The 21452-nt window shown below is 48.6% G+C and overlaps 1 protein-coding gene across 23 annotated transcripts in view; it reads left to right on the forward strand.

The window, feature by feature from the left end:
* Window positions 1-21452, forward strand: part of PPP6R3 (protein phosphatase 6 regulatory subunit 3) — a 137745-nt gene that overhangs the window by 88076 nt on the left and 28217 nt on the right. For 20 of the 23 annotated variants that reach the window (XM_047070455.1, XM_047070456.1, XM_047070453.1 and 17 more), the window contains 6 exons: window positions 7098-7227; window positions 9332-9484; window positions 11393-11542; window positions 12613-12677; window positions 14833-14948; window positions 16564-16649. In XM_047070455.1, coding sequence (XP_046926411.1) covers window positions 7098-7227; window positions 9332-9484; window positions 11393-11542; window positions 12613-12677; window positions 14833-14948; window positions 16564-16649 — 700 coding nt within the window. The remainder of the gene's footprint in view (window positions 1-7097; window positions 7228-9331; window positions 9485-11392; window positions 11543-12612; window positions 12678-14832; window positions 14949-16563; window positions 16650-21452) is intronic. The other 3 variants (XM_047070462.1, XM_047070469.1, XM_047070474.1) reach the window with 1 other exon arrangement.

The following is a 21452-nucleotide window of genomic DNA, read 5'->3' on the forward strand; positions in this document are numbered from 1 at the left end:
AAAATAAATAAAAATGCTGGAACTGTCTGCCAGGGAATTTAAAATAACTCTGATTAGTATGCCAACGGCCTGTGGGGAAAATGGACAAGCGCAAGCAGGTGAGGGGACTTTAGCGGAGATAGAACATCACACGGACAGTGCTGGAGCTGAGGCCCGCAGCAGAGATGAAGAAGGCCTCGGGGCTTACTGGTGAAGTTGGACGCAGTCAAAGAAGGAATCTCTAGGACGTTAGAAATCACCCACACTGACCGTGAAGAGGTGAACCAAAAAGACTTGCTTTGTGAGCCGCAAGGGCCTAGGAGTGACCCACCGCTGGGAACAAGGACCGGTGACCAGATCTCGGTCCCTCACACCAGTCTCCAGGGAAGGGAACCGGGGCTCCTGAGAGAAGTGGCTGGTTCTACAGGTAGGGCAGGAGGAGTCTGGAGCATCGTGTCAGGTAAAAATTAGGAAGTACAGAAAACCCTGCAGAACCCCACGGTGTAAGTGGCCGGGGTTAGGTCAGAAGAACACTGGGCCAACTGACACCCAGAGCTTTCATTGGCCAAAGCCGATTGGCCCAGTCAACACCCCCCACAACGGCACAAGGCGTCGTCTTCTAACCCACAGTAGAATGTTTCCGATAGTTCATACTGATACCAATAAACAGAAGAGCAGAGACACGTCTCCCCTGCAGAAGAGTTGCACGGAGTTCACGTGGATACACCCCCCTCAAGGAGGAAGAAAAGACTGCCCGCTGTCGTGCGTAGACCGCGCACCGTGGCTTCCCTCCAGAGAGTTCTGTGTGGAAAGACAATAAAAAGAGCACCTTGACAGCGACTCTGGCAAACACTTCCTGGGCCAGATAATCAAAGTGGCAGCCGGTGACAAGTTGTGTTGACAGTCTGTGCTCTTGTGGCGTCACAGAAGTGACGTTTTCCCTGTGCGGGCTTCCTCTCAGAGGCCCCGCGGTCACGAGGAGAACATGAGACAGACTCCGGTGAAGGGACTGCAGGATACCTACCCAGTAAGGTCCGAGTAACCGTCCCAGCCAAGAGGAGCCTGAGGAGACAGGACAAGTAAATAAGGTGTGGTGTCTTGGACGGGATTCTTAAATGAAGGAGGGACCTTAGGTAAAACTGAGGAAATCTGAATAAAGTATGGATGTTGTGTGTCAACACTGACGTATTAATTGTGACAAATGTGTTAACGTTGTAAGATACTGATAACGGGACACTGGGTTTGGGTTGTGTGGGGACGGTCTGTGTTACCCTGGCAGTTTTTCTGTAAATGTGAAACAGTTCTAAAAGAAATTGACACAGCATTTAGACAGAAACCCAGTGACAACACAGAAGACTGGAATAGCAGTAGCAGCCCGCGTGACCCAGGTGACACTTGCAGAGCCTTCCCCCAGCCACGTCAGGGCGCGCAGTCTTTCCAAGTGCACACGGAACTTTTATCAGGATAGACCAGATGCTCAGCACAAAACCGTAACAAATTAAAATGATCTAATTATACATAGTATTTATTCCAACCATAATGGGTTTAAGATTGCTGGAACATCACCAAATATTTGGAAATGAAGCAAGACACTTCCTTCCTCCCTCCCTCCCTCCCTCCCTCCCTCCCTCCCTCCCTCCTTCCCTTCCCTCCCCTCCCCTCCCCTCCTCTCCCTTTTTTCTTAGGGAGAGAGCATTTGCATGTGCACTAGCCAGGGAAGGGCAGAGAAGGAGGGAGGGAGGGAGAGAGAATCTCAGGCAAACTCCACGCTCCATGCAGAGCCCAACATGGGGCTTGATCCCACAACCCCGGGATCATGACCTGAGCCGAAGTCAAGAGTCGGACGCTCAGTCGACTGAGCCACCCGGGCACCCCTTAAATGTTTACATCAAGAAAGACAAAAAAAGACAAAGTTTTGTGCCAATGATCTACTACCTTAAGAAACTAGTAAAAGAAGGGGGCCCCTGGGTGGCTCAGTCGGTTGAGCATCTGACTTCGGCTCAGGTCATGGTCTCACGGTTTGTGGGTTTGAGCCTCGTGTCGGGCTCTGTGCTGACAGCCTGGAGCCTGCTTCAGATTCTGTGTCCGCCCCCCCAGCGCGCGCGCGCGCTCTCTCTCTCTCTCTCTCTCTCTCTCTTTTTTCTCTCATTTTAAGTAAATGCTTAAAAAAAGAAAAACTAGTAAAGGAAGAGCAAATGAAACCCAGAGCAAAGCAGGAAGGAAATAATAAAGATGAGAGCAGAAATCGAAGAGATTGAGAAGAGAGAAATAATGCAAAGAACCAGTGAAACTTAAAAGCCCTTTGTTTAAAAAGATTGATGAAATGAATACATCTGTGGTCAGATTAAGAAAATGTAGAAAAGATACGTATTATAAATCACTGGAGTAAAAGAGGGGACATAACTGCCTTTCCCACAGACATTAGAAGAGTAACAGAACACTGTGAACACTCGGCAAACGGTTCCAACAGTTTAAAGGCCGCGGACAGCTTTCTTAAGGAAGTACCACCAGAGCTCACTCCGGAAAGTAATAGCTAGCATGATGATCTTAGATCTTTTGAAGAAGTTTAATTCCTATTTAAAAGCTTCCGGCAAAGAAAATTCCTGGCCCAGATTCGCTTCACTGCTGAATTCCACCAAAGATCCAAGGACTCTACAAAAATACAGGGGAAAGGACATTTTCCAGCTCATTTATGAGGCCATCCTTACTTTGAAACTAGACGAAAAGAAAAACTAACAAGATTCCACAAGAACTTAGATGTAGAGTTCCTTAAGAAAATATTAGCAAATTAAATACAGCAATATATTAAAAAGATAACATGTCATAACCAACTACGCTTATCTTGGGAACACAAGGCTCATTCATCCTTCAAAAATCAATCAGTGTGGGGTGCTTGGGGGGCTCAGTCAGTTGAGCATCCAACTCTTGATTTCGGCTCAGGTCATGATCCCAGGGTCATGGGATTGAGCCCCACATTGGACTCTGTGCTGAATGTGAAGCCTGCTTGAGATACTATATTCTCCTCCCCTCCCCTCCGTTCATGCACTCTCTCTCGCAAAATGTGTGTGTGTGTGTGTGTGTGTGTATACATATATACACACACACACACACACATACATACATATAATCGGTACTAATGACCAAATGCAGACAAAATGGTAGAGCGATAGGAACTCTTATTTGTGGCTGGTGGGAACACAAAATGATACAGCCACTGCAGAAGACAGTTTGACAGTTTCTTACGAAAGTAAATATAATCCAGCAATTATGGTATTTACCCAAAGGAGTTGAAAACTGATGTTCACACACAGACCTGCACACGGATGTTTATGGCAGCTTTATCCACACTTGTCAAAACTTGGAAGCAACCAAGATGTCCTTCAGTAGATGAGCGGATAAGTAAACGGCGGTATAACCAAACAGATATTACCCAGTGCTAAAAAGAATGAGCTGTCAAGCCTCGAAAAGACATGAAAGAACCTTAAATGTTACTAAGTGAAGGGAGCCAAGGCAAAGTCTACATACTGTATGATTCCAGCCGTGTGACATTCGGGAAAAGGCAGAGCTGTGGAGACAACAGATCGGGTTGGCGGTGGGGAGATGAATGGGTGGGTAGAGCGCAGGGGACTCTCGGGGCAGTGAAAATAGTGTGATGCCATCATGACGGATATGTGTCATTATGTATTTATGTAAATCCCTGGAATGCACAACACCAAGAACGAACTGTGATGGTAAACTCTAGACCTGTGGTGATTATGTTGTGTCGGTGTAGGTTCATTGATCGAAATGGATATACCACTCTGGGGGTAGGGATGCTGATAATGGGGGAGGCTTGCACATAAGGGGGTAGAGGGCACATGGACTGTCCCTGTACTTTCCCTTCCACTTTGCTGTGAACTTAAAGTCTTTGCTGTGAGAATAAAGTCTTAATAAAAAATCAAACAGTGATACTAACAGATAAAAGAAGAAAAACCATGTAGTCATCTCAATAAATTCCTTTATGATAAAAACCTCTCAATAAATTAGTAATAGAAAGGACCTTGGAAACTGATAAGGCCCCCTTAAAACAAAATCTGTAGCTGATACCATTCTTAATGGTCAGAGACTGAAATGATAAGCCCCTGAAATCAAGGAACATGGCAAGGATATTCATTACCAGTCGTATTCAGCCTCATGAGTCCCAGCCAGTGTAGTAAGGCAGGAAAGAAAGAAATGGCATCCAGTTTGGAAAGGAAGGTATAAACTGAATCAGTGTGCAGATGTCAGGATTGTCTTCACAGAGAATACGAAAGAATACAAGAAAAAACAAAAACAACAAAACAAACCCCGAAACTACTCCTCCGAGGACTAACAAATAAATTTAGTATAATTGCAAGACATCATCAGGTCGGTATTCAAAAATTAGTTGGATTTCTTTCTCATAGCAACAAACAACTGGAATTTGGAATTTTTATGAAATATTTACATAGAAAAAAGAAAGTACTTAAATGTATACCTGTTTATAAAGTGTGTGTAGGATTGGGGCGCCTGGGTGGCGCAGTCGGTTAAGCGTCCGACTTCAGCCAGGTCACGATCTCGCGGTCCGTGAGTTCGAGCCCCGCGTCGGGCTCTGGGCTGATGGCTCAGAGCCTGGAGCCTGTTTCCGATTCTGTGTCTCCCTCTCTCTCTGCCCCTCCCCTGTTCATGCTCTGTCTCTCTCTGTCTCAAAAATAAATAAACATTTTAAAAAAATAAATAAATAAAGTGTGTGTAGGATTTAATGCTGAAAACCATTCCATATTGATGAAATCAAAGACAATCTAAATGGAAAGAGATACTGTGTTCATGGATTAGAAAACTCAATATTGTTGAGATGTCAGCTCTCCCCAGAGTGATCTGATCTGAAGTGCCCATGTAGTTCCAGTCAAAATCCAAGCAGGAGTGTTTGTAGAAATCAACAAGCGACCTCAGGGTTGTGAGTTGGAGCCCCGCATCGGGCTCCATGCTGGGTGTAGAGCCTACTTAGGAAATAAAAAGACAGGCCACACACTGTCAAAGAATATTTACAAATCATGTGTCTGAGCAAGAACTATATCCAGCTATATAACGCATATTCAAAACTTCAGTAATAAAAACAGTCCAGTTTCTTAAGATCAAAAGATTTGAGCAGACAATGAATAAAATATATTTGTGTAGCAAATAAATCTAAAAATGCCCATCATTTGTCAGTACTGAAATTCAAGTTAAAACCACATTGAAATACCATTATGTACCTTTTGAACAAATTGTATTTGTTTCCTGTGTCTGCTGTAACAAACTGTTGTAACAAAGCCACAGACGGGCTTAAAACAGCAGACACCACTGCGTCCCAGTGAATGCTGGAAGCCCAAGTTCAGGGTGTCAGCAGTGCCGCACTGCATCCAGGGACACTAGCCGAGACTCCTCCTTAGCCTCTTGCACCTTCCGGTGGCAGTTGGCATCTTTGGGCTTGTGGTCACCTGCCTCCTTCAGCTTCACATCCCCTTCTCTGTGTGCCGTTGTGCCTCTTTAAAAAAAATTTTGTTTAAACATTTATTTTTTTTGAGAGACAGAGACAGGACGTGAGCAGGGGAGGGGCAGAGAGAGAGGGAGACAGATCTCGAAGCAGGCTCCAGGCTCTGAGCTGTCAGCCCAGAGTCCGACGCGGGGCCCGAACTCATAAGCCGCGAGATCATGACCTGAGCCGAAGTCGGATGCTCAACTGACCGAGCCACCCAGGTGCCCCATTGTGTCCTTTATAAGGACACCCGGAATGTCATTTAGGGGCTATCCGGATAATCTAATCTCCTCTCAGGATCCTTAATTGATTACATTCAAATAAGGTAACATTCACAGGCCCTGGGGAATAGGGTGTAGACCTATCTTTTGGGAGGCCACCTTTCAGCCTCCTACACAGCTAAGCCAGACCACAAAATAGACAGTACTCCATGCTTGCGACAGTGGAGAGCCACCTGGAGGGCTCACATGTTACTCTTGGGAATGCAAAGTCAGACGACCGGTTTCTGAAAACGTTTGGCAGTTTTTCCAGAGTTAAACAGACATTTGTTGTACCATCCAGCAATGTCTTAGGTGTTTACCCAAGTAAAATGAAAACTGTGCGACACAAAATTGTGAGGGTTTGCGTCACCTTTATTCATAATCACACAAAACCGTAAACAACCCAAAGTGTCCTCAGACTGGAAAATGGCTAAATGCCGTTACAGCAGCTCTGAGTTAGAAAGCGTGTATGTGTGTGGAAGGCTTTCAGATGACAGCGAGGCTGCTCTCCGGGTGCTAGCTGTGCGCCAGGCGGCATCCTCGGTCCTCTGCGCGAGTGTGACCCTCACGGCAGGCCTGGGGGAGACACTGCAGAGGCTCCCAGTGTCCACAGTAGCACGCACAACCGGGGAGTGAAAAACCAGGGCTGGGGCTCGGCAGCTGCGTGGTCAACCACCAGTTTGCACTGATGTCCAGCTGACGTCACACTGCTGACACACCACTTCCAGGTCTGTCTTGTCATTTGAAATTCATGCCCACATTTTTAGGCCCTTCCCCTCCTGATGTCCTTGGGGGCCCCTTTTCCCATGAGCTCACTAACACCGATTGAGATTCCGATGGCTCATTCTACTCGTTGGTTAGCCTCTCCTGTAATGAGTATAATTTGAGCTTCACGTACACGAGTAACTTAGGCTTTGTAAGTCGGAAACAGTGTTGGCTACCTAAGAAAAACTGTAATGGGACCGACGCAGGCCTGGTGATTAGCAGTATCCCAAAATGGCACACGGTATGGTATGGCCTATAATTCAGGGACCTGATCTCCTTTTGTTTCCCAGATTTCCTGGTAGAGACCTGCTATTAGGATTATAGGTATACGGAGCTGGAAGGTGTGGGGGAATGGGAGGAAATCGCATGTGATTTCTCTCCTGACAACTGTAGGCCATTGGATTTCCGATCATGTTGCTGTCCCCGGAGAGGTTTTATTACACCTTCTTCCCATCCTTCCAGAAATGTTGATATAATCATATTTGTATAGCTGTTCTGTATCTACCTACATACCGATAGGGAGCACCTTAATTGATTTGTTTTGAAATTATAACAAAATTACCTTGCTTTGTTTCAAGATTTGAAGGCCATATAGAGATCTGCCCACCAGGCATGAGTCATTCAGCTTGTTCGGTCAACAAGAGTGTTCTAGAAGCTATCCGAGGAAGACTTGGATCTTTTCATGAACTCCTGCTTGAGCCACCCAAGGTAGGGCAGCTATCTTCATCACGGCTGGCCGGGTCAGTGACTTGGTTTAAATAGTGTTTAGAAAGCACATGAACCTTGTGGGAAATGGAACCGGCTGTGAACAGCACACACAAGCTAGCCCTTCCGATCGTCTGTACTGCTGTTAAGTGAGGTTTTAGTTTTAAGTGAGTTACAGCTTTTGTCTATATATATGTAGTGTCTACACTGGTGGATGGGGCAGAATTGAAATGAAGCAGAGTATTTATCTACTTAGGATACTCAGCTTTTTGTGCTTTTTTTCTATAAATTCTGGGGGCTTTTTTGCCAATCAAACAGTCCTTGTGGCCTGTCATTTTCCCAGCTTTGAGGTTGAGTTCATCTCTTAGGAACTGATCTTGGAGGCTGAGTTGCCTTAATCCGAGCTGGAGTGGCGTATCAGTCTGACGGGTAGATGTCTTATTTGAGGAGTGCTCGGCGCAGCGTGGCTCCGCTCGTTTTTCCGCTGGGGGCCTCCGCGTGCTAAGCCAGCAGGGACTTCACTCAGGCGGTCCGCTGAGAGCACGAGTCACACACCCCGAGGCCCGGTAGAGGAGAGCCGTCTGTGGGCCACGAGTGCCGTTCTCCCGCAGCAGAGAACTAGGTGAGGGTAAGAGGCTCTTCCTCTGGGAATCTCTGTGGGAGAGTCCGGTCCGGGAGGTCCCCTGCCCACCCCAGTGCTGCCACTTTCCTTTTTCCTTCTGCCCTGTGTCCTCGCACCCAGCGGCCTAGCCATCATGCGTGTCTTGTGGTATCTACCGTGCCAGGCCCTGGGAATCCGAAGGCGCTACTTTCTCCCTTCTGCATTAGGTGCTTTCTGTGTATTTCGGCGTTTTGTGGAGGGGAACACGATTATTTACGTCCACGACGCAGGGAGTCTAGTTCAGCTTCCAGACGGTCTCTTCAGACGGCTGACGCCACCACTTAGCAGGCAGGGTCCCTGCCCGAGTCGTGTCTTCCGCGTCCGGCCAGCGCTGGGTGCGGGCCAGAGTGCTCGGCGTTCACCCTCGGGGAAAGCGCCTGTGCCCCTGTTTAACCATTCCGGCCAGCAGCGTCCCTCGTGGCACACGTAGGGAAGAAACAGAGTCAGGAAAGGAAAAGAAGGGATTGATTTAGTAGGAGAAGCAGAATATTCCAGGTGGGAATGGGAGGTGGGGGAAGGAGGACGTATGAGGAAGTTCCCCACCCGCGTCTTTGCTGGCCTGCCTGTCTCCTCTCTGCATGGACAGGAAGGCAGCGTGTCGTGTGGACTCTCACACTCTGCTTCTTGGCCCTGGTGCAGAAGCAAGGCGGTCTCCCATTTGGACTTCCGCTCTGTCACTGCTAGGAGTCCGGGAGGTCAGCTTGTACGTGGTTTTAGTAGAGGATGCGGCGTGAGTTAGACCCTTGAAGGTTTTAACGTGTCGTTACTTAGAGCTGCCTCAGCTGGAGGAAGAGGCTGAAGTTTCTAGTTCCCCGCAGCCTTGAGAGGAGCAGGGGGGTGGGAGGCGCGGCGCGGGACGTGGGGAAAGGGCGGCCTCACTGCCGGCTGAGGATTCGCCACCCTTTCCTGTGGGATTCGTGAAAGTCCCAAGTGTCCTGTGTCTGTCTCTTGGGATTCAAAGTGTAGAGACTCCCTTTTATGGGCAGGTACAGTTCGAAGTTGATCCTCTTCCAAGGTTGTGACCCAGGGACAGCTTTTGAGCTTGCCTCGTTCTCGGATTTTGCAAAGATTGGGGACTGGGTTCCAAGACCACCTGTCACATGTCTTAGTTTCGAGATTTCCGGCCAGGTTTGGAATGTCTCACCTTTTTCCCCCTGAGTGTAGCGTTCTGCGATCTTCCTGCGGCACTTTGCGTTGTCGAAGCAGGGGGATACTCAGTTTCTTAAAAAGTGTACGGTCCAGGGAAATGACTCGATTTCCGCCCCCCTTGGTTATTTCATCGTATCTTCAAGATGGCAACAGTGGCTCTGGGTTTCCGTCCGATGGAGGATTCAGGCCCCAGTGTTTGCAGGGGGAGTTTACGTGGCGTGCATATTCGCCCGTACCCCTCCACCCTTTTGCTTGTTTACTGAGCTGGATTTAATTGGAAGGCTTTTTCCTCCCCAGAAAAGCGTGATGAAAACTACGTGGGGTGTGCTGGACCCTCCCGTGGGCAACACCCGACTGAATGTGATCAGGTTGATATCCAGCCTCCTGCAGACAAATACCAGCAGTATCAATGGGGACCTTATGGAGCTGAATAGCGTCGGGGTCATATTGGTAAGATTTCCCCCAAAAGGTCATTTAATTTGCCCTTGATGTTTTGTAGACCTACAGCTCGCACAAGTGAAAAACCTCACGCGTTTACAGTCTGTCAGTGACTTCCTGGTTCTGAGCACAAATGGTCTTTTATGTAGTTTTTGCCTTGAGTTTATCGTCAGGTTTTAAGTTTTCAGTATTTATTATTGCTGCGTGTAAAGAAGTATATTAGAGATTTCATAGATGATTAAGACCCACTTTGCCTCCAGAATCTCAGTCTGGCACAGGTGGTTGAGCAGTCCTGTCCCTCGGGGGAGCTGTTAGCTAGAAATGACTGCTGGTTACAGCACCGTGTTCCGTTTGTAATTAGCAAAGGGACAAGTGTTTATCTTCTCTCCCCTGACAGATATGTGGTCTTTTAAGTTGAGTCCAGATTCTTCCCTGATACAACTATAGTCTGTGGTTGGTGGAAAGGGAAAGGGAGAGCCCAGGAATCGTCTGGACTCCCTTGACCCTCAGGTTCCCCAGTTCCAAGGTTTGTGCTTAGAATCCCCAGGCCCGGCTCTGGTGCCCCTGCCTGCTCTGTCTGTCCTGCCACGCCAGGGCATAGAAGGCACGGGGTTAACACTTCTCGGGTTTCATGAGCCGTCTGGCCTTGCCGTACACAAGGGGAAGTTTGGGCTTTTTGCACACTCTTTGCACTTCCTTCCATTTCTCATGTGATGCTGGGTACAAATGCCTGTGCGAGAGAGAGGGTCTGTTTTTCACATCTTGCCCAGAGACGGGACACATTCTATGGCTAATAAGTGGTGGAACCAAGATTTGAATTCACATCCGGTTTCAAACCGACGTGGGCTTTATCAGCCACACTGTTACGCCACCTGATGTCACTAAGATATTTTTAGCTGCGTTTCAGCCTTGGGTAAAATGACGACAGTGTAGGAATAGAGAGCAGGAACATGTTGGAGTGGATAAAACGTTACAGAACTACATTCTCTTTGGTGAAATAACAACCATTGCTGTCTGGGGACAGTTTTTGCCCTACCCTCTGGCTGGTGTATAAAATTATAGCAACATAAGTTTCTACTCCTGTCCCTGAAGTCGTCAGTCACTAGCCTCTGATCTTACTGATAGTAAGTACCCAACTACTTTTGAAGGACAGCAAATTCGATAAAACTCCTAAATGGGTCATGAATCGTTACCTGGTTTTGAGTTGAGGTAACCAGACTCAAAGCATGTCCTGAATATATGTATACATGATGGATTTTGTGTCTGTAGGAATTGTCTTTCCTTTTTGTGATACTATCAGCTTTTCGAGCAATCTGGGAAACCCGTGTGCTTTCTGGAGGTCCACACGTCACCGCTTCCCAGACCTCTCTTGTTTTACTCCATTCGCTAATAGTTCCATGAGTTTCAAATGCCTGAGTGCTTATTCTTTGTTAAGGTGTGAGCACCCTGAGATTGGAGACCATCTTTTTGTCTGTCCCTGTCTCCTGTATGGCCTCTAGCACTGTGCCCTGCACAAAAGCCATCAGTACAGGTTTGTTGACTCAAAATAAAATTCTTAAACATTTCTTTAAAAGTTATCGGACGCTTACTGAACTTAATGCCTGTATTAGTTGCCTTGAAAATGTAAAAAGATCTTCTCTTTCAGAAGCTTACTGTTGTTTTCCTATGTTCCTTGTTGTTTTCTACTAGATTCCATGCAATTGCTGGCATGTTGAATGAGCAGGTATCATGCTCTTCAGTGTACGTAGTGGCATTTCAAGCCCTTTAAAGTAAACTTGTTTTCCTTTTAAATAGTCCTGTTGAACTAAGAACATATCATTTCCACTTCATTAAGTCACTCTTTGGGAAGTGTATTAGAGTAGTGGCTTTCGACATTGAGGCAACCGAATAAAAGCAAGTATTGCTTTTTCTTTTTTGTAGGACATGTTCTTCAAATATACGTGGAATAACTTTTTACATACTCAAGTGGAAATTTGTATCGCACTGATTCTTGCAAGTCCTTTTGAAAATACGGAAAATAACACCATTACCGATCAAGACTCCGCCGGTGACAATTTGTTACTGAAACACGTAAGCTTACTGGTGTCTCTTTTCTGCTGCTCCTGATAAGTGTGAAGTGAATTAGTCGAAGGGCAGGGAGGTAATATCAGAGTCCAGATAGTTAACTCTCTTGTTTTAAAGTCTGCAGACAGCGTTTGACCAGTTGTTTGGCTTACCAGTTCTAAATTTTTTAAGTGTGCTTACTTGTTTTGAGAGAGTGTGCAAGCAGGGAAGGGGCAGAGAGAATGGGGAGGGAGAGAATCCCAAGCAGGCTCTATGCTGCCAACGCCGAGCCTGACTCGGGGCTCAAACTCTCGAACCGTGAGATCATGACCTGAGCCAAAATCAGGAGTCGACAGACTGAGCCACACAGGCGCCCCGGCTTGCCAGTTTTAATTTGTAGGCTAAATACATGAGTGAAGGTTGGCAGGAGTGGGCTGCGTGCAGTAACGAGCGAAACGTTTCTGTGGCCCTGTTTCCTTTTGTTAACTACGAGGTGATTTTACTAAGTCAGTCTTCAGATTTCTTCTTGCTCTGAAGTTCTGTGGCTGTACGAAGTTTTCTAGCTCACGCTGGGTTACTCGCAAACCGGGGACTTGGGAGAAGCTGGCTCAACCAGGTCGAAGGGAAAGACCGTGACCTTGGGTGCAACTGCATCACGCATCCCGACAGCGATGGCAGCGGGCGCGGAAGCGAGCGTGGCCCGGGCTTCAAAAGCACAGGGATTGCTGCGGATTCTGAGAGATTTTTGTCAGGGTGTAATCTTCCTTATTCTTTTGAATTTATTAGCCAGTTTTCATGGCTCATGAAACCTGGCTTTGCTTTAGGTCAGCTACTCAGTGGAGCGGCACCCGCAATGTCGCTGTTCCCCAGCAGCTACAGTGCTGGAGGCCTGGCTCCCGTCTCGATCCCCGTAGCGTTTGTCTGAGGGCCTCGCGTGAATCTGTTACCACGTTGCAGATGAGTTAGCCGGTAATTCACAGCTTGCCGGGTGATAGCATGTCACTGTTCTATTTGAGTAGGGTTCTGTTTCACTTTAGAACTTTGATGCTTTGACATTATTTACATAAATGTTAACTGGAATATTCCTTTTTATTCAGCTTTTTCAAAAATGTCAGTTAATAGAACGAATACTTGATGCCTGGGAAATGAATGAGAAGAAACAGTAAGTAAGCCGTTTTCTGAGAGGAATTCTGTCTGATTTTTAACTTGAAGAAAACACCCTCCCTTGCCTGAGAGAACAGTGAGAGTAACTACGAGGTACAGACCAGCTTCCAGTTACAAATGGTTCTCTCCACATTATTTCATTGTAGCCGTTTATTTTTAGATCCCCCCTGTCTTTCTAGCTCTCTTGAGGGGAACCCAGGGGTTAGCTGCCTTTGAAACTTCCGGCACCTTTTTGAATAGCTGTTTTACTGACAGTAGGAAAGAAAGAGAGTCCTCAAGTCAAGGCCTCCCCGATGATGCTTCAAGTTCAGGTCACCCTGTGTTCTCGCCGCGGAGAAGGGCACTTCCCGACTGAAGAGGGGATGGCGACTGCCCTAGCGTTTTGTGTTCAGAAAATCCCCGTCAGCTGACGGGCACGATTACCTGAAGTGGTGGCTGACACGCGTCAGGCGCTTTGCCGCACACCCCGCTTCCTCCCTCGGGCCCTGGGGGCTCGGACGCCATCTCACAGGAAGGCCGGTCGCAGGGCCCCCTTCTTGCGTTTGCTTTTAAGTCAGGTGCATTGAGGTATAATTCTTGTAAGGTGGGACTCCATCCTTTCTGGGCGTGCATTTCTAGGAGCTCTGACGAACGCGTGCGGTTGCGGGAGCGCTGCGCTCGAGGCACGGAGCATTTCCATCAGCCCAGAAGGCCGTCCCGTGCGCCTTCGTGCTTGAGCCCGTGCCGGGAGGCTTCTTGCTCTGTGTCTCTGCTCAGACTCCTCTTGCGGCCTGTGGGAGAGCTAGGAACTAAAGGGAGGGGTCAGCTTTATTTTGTCAGGTTTGGTGTTTCCAGAAGTGCTCACTGGCACTGATAGAGCTGTGACTGGACTCTGGAAAACCTGCATTTCGTCCGAGGCTCGTCTCGGTGGGCCTCGGGTCCAGTCTTCCACACGGAGCTCCTGTGGGGGTGCTGTGTCTGGCCAGATCAGCCTCTCTGGGTCTGTGTTTGGCCCCACGTTAGCAGCTTAGCGCCCTCCCCAACCTCCCTTGTTCTCTGCCTCTTCGTCGCCAGTGCAAAGGTGTCGGGTGTGCTGTGTCCCTAAGCTCCATCCTTCAGAGGCTTGACTGTTACAGTCCCCCCACCTTGGGGGTTCCGGAACGAGCTTTCCTAACGTTTCCTTGCCCCAGAAGCCGAAAGAACATCAGGAGCCTTGGAGCAAAACCCTGGCGGGTGGGCGTTTGAGCTCCCTCGGGAGCTCGTGGGAGCACCGCACGGGGTCTGACCAGGAAGCTGCCTGTGAGGAACACCGGGGTCTCGGGATCTTACTGTGAAGCCAGGAGAGGCTCCTAGCAACTCACTTGAGATCAACTCTGTCTTCTGACCCTTAGCTGTTTCCAGACCCTTTAAGATTCTTAGCAGATACCCTCTTTCTCAGAAAAGCCTTCAGGCACAGTACGGCTTTTTTAGTGGCCCCTGAAAGATTCTCCCTGTAAGCAAAAATCTAAGTCCTGACCCTTTGTAAACAGGCAGAGAATCACAGCGATGTGAGAAGTGTATCTACATGGATGGATTTGGTAAAGGTGGGTCCTGGTTAGGAAGGGTAGGCCCTAAACGGGGGAGAGCAACGGGGAGTAGTTTCTGTACCCGTGTTCCAGGTGCCCTGTGGGCCCGAGACCAGCTGAGCGCCCCTCGCCTCGGCCGGATCCTTAAGATCGGCTGCTCTTTTAACCTGAGAAGTGCCATTGGTAGACGATTATGTCTGTTAGTAGACGCAGTGGAGACGGGCTGTCTCAGAAAACGAAGCAGCAGGATTGTCACCTTAGGTGCTTTCAGCCTTTTTAAAGTCTGTTCACAGAAAGATCCGAAGCCAAGTCACAGAAATATCAGGTGTCAGTGAGTGTTCGGGCTTTTTTTTTTTTTTTTTTTTTAAGATTATCGAAGGTTAATGATTGGTTTGTATATCGAACGGACCTTGATGAGTGTGGCCACCGTGTGATCCTTGAGCGGACCGCCTCTGCCCCTCCCCACCCTGGCCTGACCTGGTGACCGTCCATCCCCAGCTTCAGGGCCTCTGTTTTTAGAATGATCACTCCAACCCGCTGTGCTTACCAGGCTGTCTCACGACTCCCTCCGGTCGGGAGTCTGAGGATTTGTCCTCTCCCCCTTGTCAGGGCCGAGGGAGGCAGACGGCACGGCTACATGGGACACCTGACAAGGATAGCTAACTGTATCGTGCACAGCACTGACAAGGGCCCCAACAGTGCATTAGTACAGCAGCTTATCAAAGGTAAGTGGCTTTTGGAATTTTAATTACACTTTTGTTGGATTGGAGGAAGGATTTAAGGGTAAATTGAGTGGAAACTTTCGTAACGTTTTTAATGGCAGTCTGTGGAGTTCCTTTATGTTGCGCGAATCATCTGGAGATCTGAGTGAAGTTGTTTGAGGAGTGTAGTTCCTTGCTCTGTGTCTCTCCTTATTTCTGCAGTCCTTTGAGTGAGTACCGGCCGCCCGGCCAAGGCACCCGCTCTCGCTCTCAGGGAGCCTGCTCACCATATCCACCAAGTCTGGCGTCCCATCGCCAGCCGCTATGGCACGAGCTGGGATCGCTCTTTTTATTTGCTTCTGAAGGCCCCTGTGTGTATATAGCCTGTGGATTGAGTTCCTTCAGCTGGGGTATTACAGCATTTATCCACATGTTTTCCATCTCTCTTCCTGAGAGGAGGGCTAGCGGACTCTAAAAGATGCTCTCTGTACCAGCATTGAAATTTACCAGGCGAGGTTACTGGCAAGAAGATGCAGGTGCCTTTTACACTGGCGCCCAGGCCAAGAGTCTGTCCCCTCTACACCGAGGGCCCAGGAGCTCTGTGGACTCCGGGGCTTGGACTGGTCCTGCGACTTAACTCCAGGAGTGTGAAAATCTCCAACCCCTGTAGTTCTGAATTCATCCAAACTCAACTTGCTGAACACTAGAAATTGTTTCCCAGTCTATCCGGTTTGTCTTTTAAGAATGTCTGTGTTCAAGAGGCTGTTCCCTGTCGAACGTGCACTGAAAGAGCTGTTCTAGGCCGTGGGATCAGTTGGGGCTTTGCCCCCCTGTAACTTTGCTCCCCGAGACAGGTCCAAGCGGGGCCGTCCCAGGTTGTGTGCTCACCTGGAGAGGTGGCCATGGGCGTGATTACGTCCTGTGGCTCAGTCTTTGTTTTCCCGGAGCTGCTCACCACGGGGTATGTGAGGGGCACACACACATCTGTTGGAACCGGAAGTGTCAGAGGACAGCTCTAGTCAGGGTTCCGAGATTATAGCCATAGTTCCCTTTTCTCGGAAAAAGTATCTGTGTGCCCTTTTCTTTAAAATTCCTCTAGAAGGTGGAGTCTCACTGCTGCGTCTGTGTTGCCGTGGTGGCCTGTGGGCACAAGCATTTCGGAAACACTGTGTTGGAATAATTTGAGCAGCCGAACCAGGCTCCAGGCGCCATCACCGCATCTGACGGGTGTGCGGGAGCTTGTGCTACAGCATTTCCTAAACTTGAACGGCGTGGAAACAGACGATTTTTCCTCCTGCCTTAAAAGACCCACTGTTCTCTCTGAAGTGCGCTGGGCACACGCTTTCCAGATTCAGTGTTTACCGTTTTTAAAACTTGTTAAATTCACAGAGCTGCGTAGCACCCTTGGCATCAAGCAGAGACCTTTTGGGGCGGGTGGCTCTGGTTCCTGAAATTATTGACGTCCAGGCCACAAGGCCTTATAACTCTGTTTCTCCAAGAGGCGGGTGCTCAGATGATGGGGCACATCTGCCTTCGATGAGCCGAGCGGGTGGTGCACCCCCTGTTTCCTGTTTGTTTTGTGCATCTGTGTTTGAGGCCCCTGGAGTGACCATGCCTCTTTCTTTCTCTCCCTCCAAAGGTCTTCCAGATACAGTCAGGGAGCGATGGGAGGCGTTCTGCGCAAGCTCCTTGGGAGAAACTAACAAGAGGAACACGGTAGATCTAGTAGGTTTTACCGGGTCACGTTTCGGTGACTCCAGTGCTCTCGGCCTTTGCCCACTTGCTCAGAAAGAGATGAGAGAAAGATCTTTCGTTTGTCTCGGTAATTTGGGGCCAAGGATAAGTTCATGTTTCTTTACCAAGGAAGAGAGGTCAGTGTTCACCATATTCTTGACAACTTGTCTCGTCAGTTCCTAATTCCTGCCTGCGGTGACCAGAGGGTACAGAGAGGCCACCGACCTCTACGTTCCCCCCCCACCCCCATTTCCCTCAGTGCCTCAACAGAACCGCTGCTAGCCCGCCTTCTCTGTCGGGTGTGTTGCCTTATGCCTCAGATAAGCCAGGGTGGTTAGAAGCCTCAGGAAGCCTTTGGATATTTTCTAATATTACTGAGTTGAGTTTACCCTCTTTTTAGATTATTCCCACTGTGGGGCGGGGGAGAATTTTGTAGATGACTTTGGAACTAAACACATTAGAACCATTAGCCAGGGAATAATGGCATTGATAATATTTTTAAAAATTATATTGGACTTTGGAATGTATTCTTTGTTTTTTTAATGCATTGAGATTGAAGGTAAGTATTGCTTTTGGTTTTAAAGATAAGGAAAGCATTTCCTTTTGTAAGCACGTGCCAGCTGATAATTGAGGTGGTGGCCTTAACTCTACACAGAAGTAGATGTGTCGGGCATTTAATTCTATGTTTGAAATTCAGCAGCTGCTTCTAATACACACTAACGCCTTGGCTGTTAGGCGGTCAGGTCCCTGACAGCCTTATCAGTTCACAGCAGAGTTTAGAAACAGGAGGGAAACAGAAGGGCTCAGAGCAGAAACAGAAGTGGCAGCTACAGAGCGGTCACCAGGTCATCCTGTGTTACTCTCCCAAAGGGCTGTTGCCTTTTATTTGGTAGATTGTCTAACAAATTTGGTTATCTTTTTTTCAGACTCTTCACAGATTGGTTGGGTAATGGCTTGTTAAGGATGGGTATAATGATAGAATCAGTAGGAGTTGGAAGATTGTGAAGTTAAGAGATCACTAAGGGGAGCTGTGTGAGGCCATTTAATTAAAATACGTCCGATGGCCTCAGTGTCTCAGTGCATCGTAGCCCAGCAGAGAGACTGACCTCCACTTTGACAGCCCTGAGTCATCAAGGAAGACTTAAGTAATTTTTGATGAACATAACCACCTACGGTGGATTGATTGCTTTCTTCCCCAATCAGATTGCTTAAAATTGTGGATAATCAAGGTTTTATTGTAGGGTGAGATTGTTCTCTGGCACTGTTAAATTGAACCATTTAATTTAGTAGAAGCCCCATCTCGATTCTTTGTTAAGGTTGCGGGCAGTGTGGTCTCCTTGAAGGGGTGTTGTCATATTTCTTATTTATAAAGGAATGTTTAGGAATATTAATTGTGACTTTGGGAGACTTCTTTAAAGGTGTTCCTTCAAAGGGTTGTAGACTTCAAAAGTGTCCAGTAGAACTTGCTGTTATCAGCGGTTTTTAAAACATGTTCTTTGTCTTTGGTAATTGAAACAGATTTCTCGTGTGAGCAGTTCTGTGTAAAGACAGCCTTCATTGCAGTTCAGACAGCACTCAGCTGCTTTGCATGGTGCTGTCAGTAACCTGGGCTGTGACTCCGTGTAAATGTTCTGTGTGTCTACGTGAAGGGGCGTATACAAGCAGTGCAGAATTCACGTACAGCCCTTTTGGGTCAGACGCCTCTGACGTCCAGACTTTACACCTGGGTGGAAGGGAAGATTATCCTGGGCCCACCTGTCACTAATAGCAGCTTAGTTCTCTTTGGCCAAAAGCGGTGAGACTTCTAGAGCCTTGTTGATGTCGCTCATATCCCGTGTTGATTTAGCCCCACTCTGTAATTTTGTTGTCTGTTGTCCGTGAGAACTTTCGGGCTGATGTCTCAAGACCTCTTCAGTTCCGTGATCCCACGTGCCCAGGACTTAAATACCACCTCCCTTCAGTTTTAAGTCCTTTCAGTGGGGAATTTTGCTTTGTAGTCACTTTAGGGATACGTAGGTTCCCGGTTCCTAAGGGTGCCTGTGCATTCTAGGCCACCAGCGAGACTTCCTGCGGCCTCTGGGCTCTCCGTGTTTGTGCCCAGAAAGCTTCAGGTTATATCCTAGGAGGGTTGGGTACCATGTTCCAGGGCACATTATCATAAACCCAGCTTGGTAAACGCAGTGGGTCTTGCCCTTGGGAAAATGTCCTGCAGAAAGAGTGCTCACTTCCCCATGTAACGCAGTACAAGGTCTAAGTAGAGGCATCTCGGATACATTCATTCCTAAAATAGGCAGTTGACTAATAATAGATGGCTTATTCCCTGTCCGCTCCCCCAAATCGATAGATTAGATTAGAGACGCTGTCTTGATGCCTTGACTTAGTTGGTTTTACCATGGCTCAGATGTCTCCCTAGGAATCATTTTAGGTGTTGCCTAGGACTTCAGCCCATCTGCAGTTCACACCAAATGCTTGGGTTAAAATATTGTTGTATTGCCCTGGCCTGTTCTTATTTTCCTAGTCACAGCGAGGATTCGTTGATTAGCGCACCAAACACTTCCCTGTGCCGCTGGCTGTGGGCCTGAGGTCCTGCTCACTCCTGTAGGAAAAGCTGTGCCAGCCCCGAGCTCCTCCCGCTCCTGGGCGGCTTTCTAACTACCCTGTCTCCGAGGTCTGTGAAGTACTTTAATCTTTTGGCCCCATCACACCGAAGTATATGCACTGTAGACTCGTAGATTGCTTCTGTGTTTATGTTGGGAGTTTTGTTATGAATGAAATTTGGTGTGTTACTTACATCCAGAGACCTCTCCGTGGGTCTGTTGGTAAGAACTGGTAAAGTCTTGGTAAAGTTAGGTAACGTAGGAGGTGTCGACATGGACTCTGGAAGGTTGCGTTTGCTTCGTTCTCTGCCTCCCGTGTGTGAGGGAGAAGGTGTTGTCTCAAGTATTGGCGTGTCCTTCCCGCCACTGATGAGCTCGCTCGGGGAGGTTGTGCAGAATAAGGCACACGTGTGCTCGTGCGTTGGCCCAGAGGCCCAGCAGCGTGGGGCGGAACCGCTGTGTGTCTCACCCGCCCCGGGGCATGGGGGTGCCGGGGGGTCCCCAGCAGGGCCCTAGGGTAGCAAGGGGGAAGATCTTGTCTGTGACTTCCACATGTCACCTGGGTTAACATGCCAGCCGTGCCCATGATCCTCCTTAGCATTTAGCAAGCTGACCGGCCAAGGCGCCAAAAACACTTGGCTTTTTCCTGTAGCAACAGTTAACGAAACTAAAATTTTACTATGAGAGAAGGGAACAACATCTCAAAAGCTTTTTTCCACTGAAGCGTCAAGGCTATATTTAGAACACTTCTAGCTTGGTCAGGGTGTTCGTACGTACTTGTTACTTTTTAAAAAGTTACGACTGTGCTCTCCGTACATTCTCATAATGTGTTGGTGTTCGTTAATTTAATAAACATTTGAGCGGCTACTGTGTGCCATGCACTGAGGCTCTTGTCGTAAACTCGACTGGCAAAGATCCCTGCCTGGGTGGAAACGGATAAACCCCAGGGCAGGGAGCCAGGGGTTTGTCTGGGGCAGGTGTGCACACCTCTCCGAGAGGTACCTTTGTGCAGAGGCGTGAGGGGGGCAGAGCTCGTGCGGAAGCTGGCACGGCATCCGGAGGGAGAGAGCAGGCACGAGGTCCAAGGCCAGCTCTCCTGCTTTAGTCCACTCGGACCCTGGTTATATCTTAGTGAGATGAGAAGCTGTTCGGCGTGGCATCTAAAGGTGACATAACTTAACATACATCGTAAAAGAGCGTCACGGCTCTCGGTTTGAGAACAGACTGCGGTGGGGCAGGTGGCGGCAGGGAGACCCGTCAGCCACCAGGTACGGCGTTGACCGGGACAAGAGGCGGAGGCAGCTTGCACCAGAGAGAGCTGATCGGCCCGGTGAGGAGCGACGGTCTCTTAGGTTATGTTTTGACGGTGGAGTGAGTAGATGTGTGTGAGAGAGAAGAAACCAGAAGGCCGAGATTTGAGCTGAGGAGTGAGGAGGTGACGAGTGGCATCTGCTGAGATGAAGACACCTCGGAGGCTGTGTGCCCGGGGGCTCGGGGCAGGGGCTCTGGTGGCGGCACCTAGCTGTGTGCCGGACTAGGTGGGATTCCAGGCAGCAGGTCCCCTCCCCGCCGGGGCTGGGGTGCGTTCAGCCATCTTTGTAGCCCATTTTGTCGGTAACAATTTGAGGCCAGCTAGGGTGTGGGTAGAATCAGAGTCACCACATCCTTCCGTACGTAAACACAGAGGTGTGCGTGCACCGTGTTGTTAATGACTTGGTAAAACTTCTTTTTGGAGAAAAAATTACCTCCCAGAATTGCTTTGAGGAAACAAGTTACAGAGGATATGTAAAAGGGGTCACTACTGCGTCTGGCACGTAGTAGTTGCTCAACGGAAACGGGTTTCTTTCTCACCTTTTGTCAATGAACCAATGCATTTTGTAGCGAAAGGTCACACTGTGAATGAGGAAACGTTGTATCCTGCTTGAACTCGGACAAGACCCGCCAGGGGTGGCCAGGTCTTTTGTTGTTCTCTCTTGTCTAGTTGACCTGGCTTGCTCTTTGGCTTGTCTTCTAATCCTGCACCCTACCGTGGGGGGCGCCCCCTAAAACATAATAGGATTCTCGCACTGGCTGGCCGCCGAGCAGCCCGGGTCTCCTCTGAACCCGCCACAGTGGCAGGGCCTCCCGTGACGCCGGCTGCCGTGACCGAGCAGGATCCCGCCTCCCCCCCCCTCCCGCGTTCGGGCCCCATCTGCAC

Source organism: Lynx rufus, unplaced genomic scaffold (genome assembly GCF_022079265.1).
Source record: "Lynx rufus isolate CCGP_SWC_20201006 ecotype Redwood Valley unplaced genomic scaffold, mLynRuf1.p SCAF_9, whole genome shotgun sequence".
NCBI classification, from domain to species: Eukaryota; Metazoa; Chordata; class Mammalia; order Carnivora; family Felidae; genus Lynx; species Lynx rufus.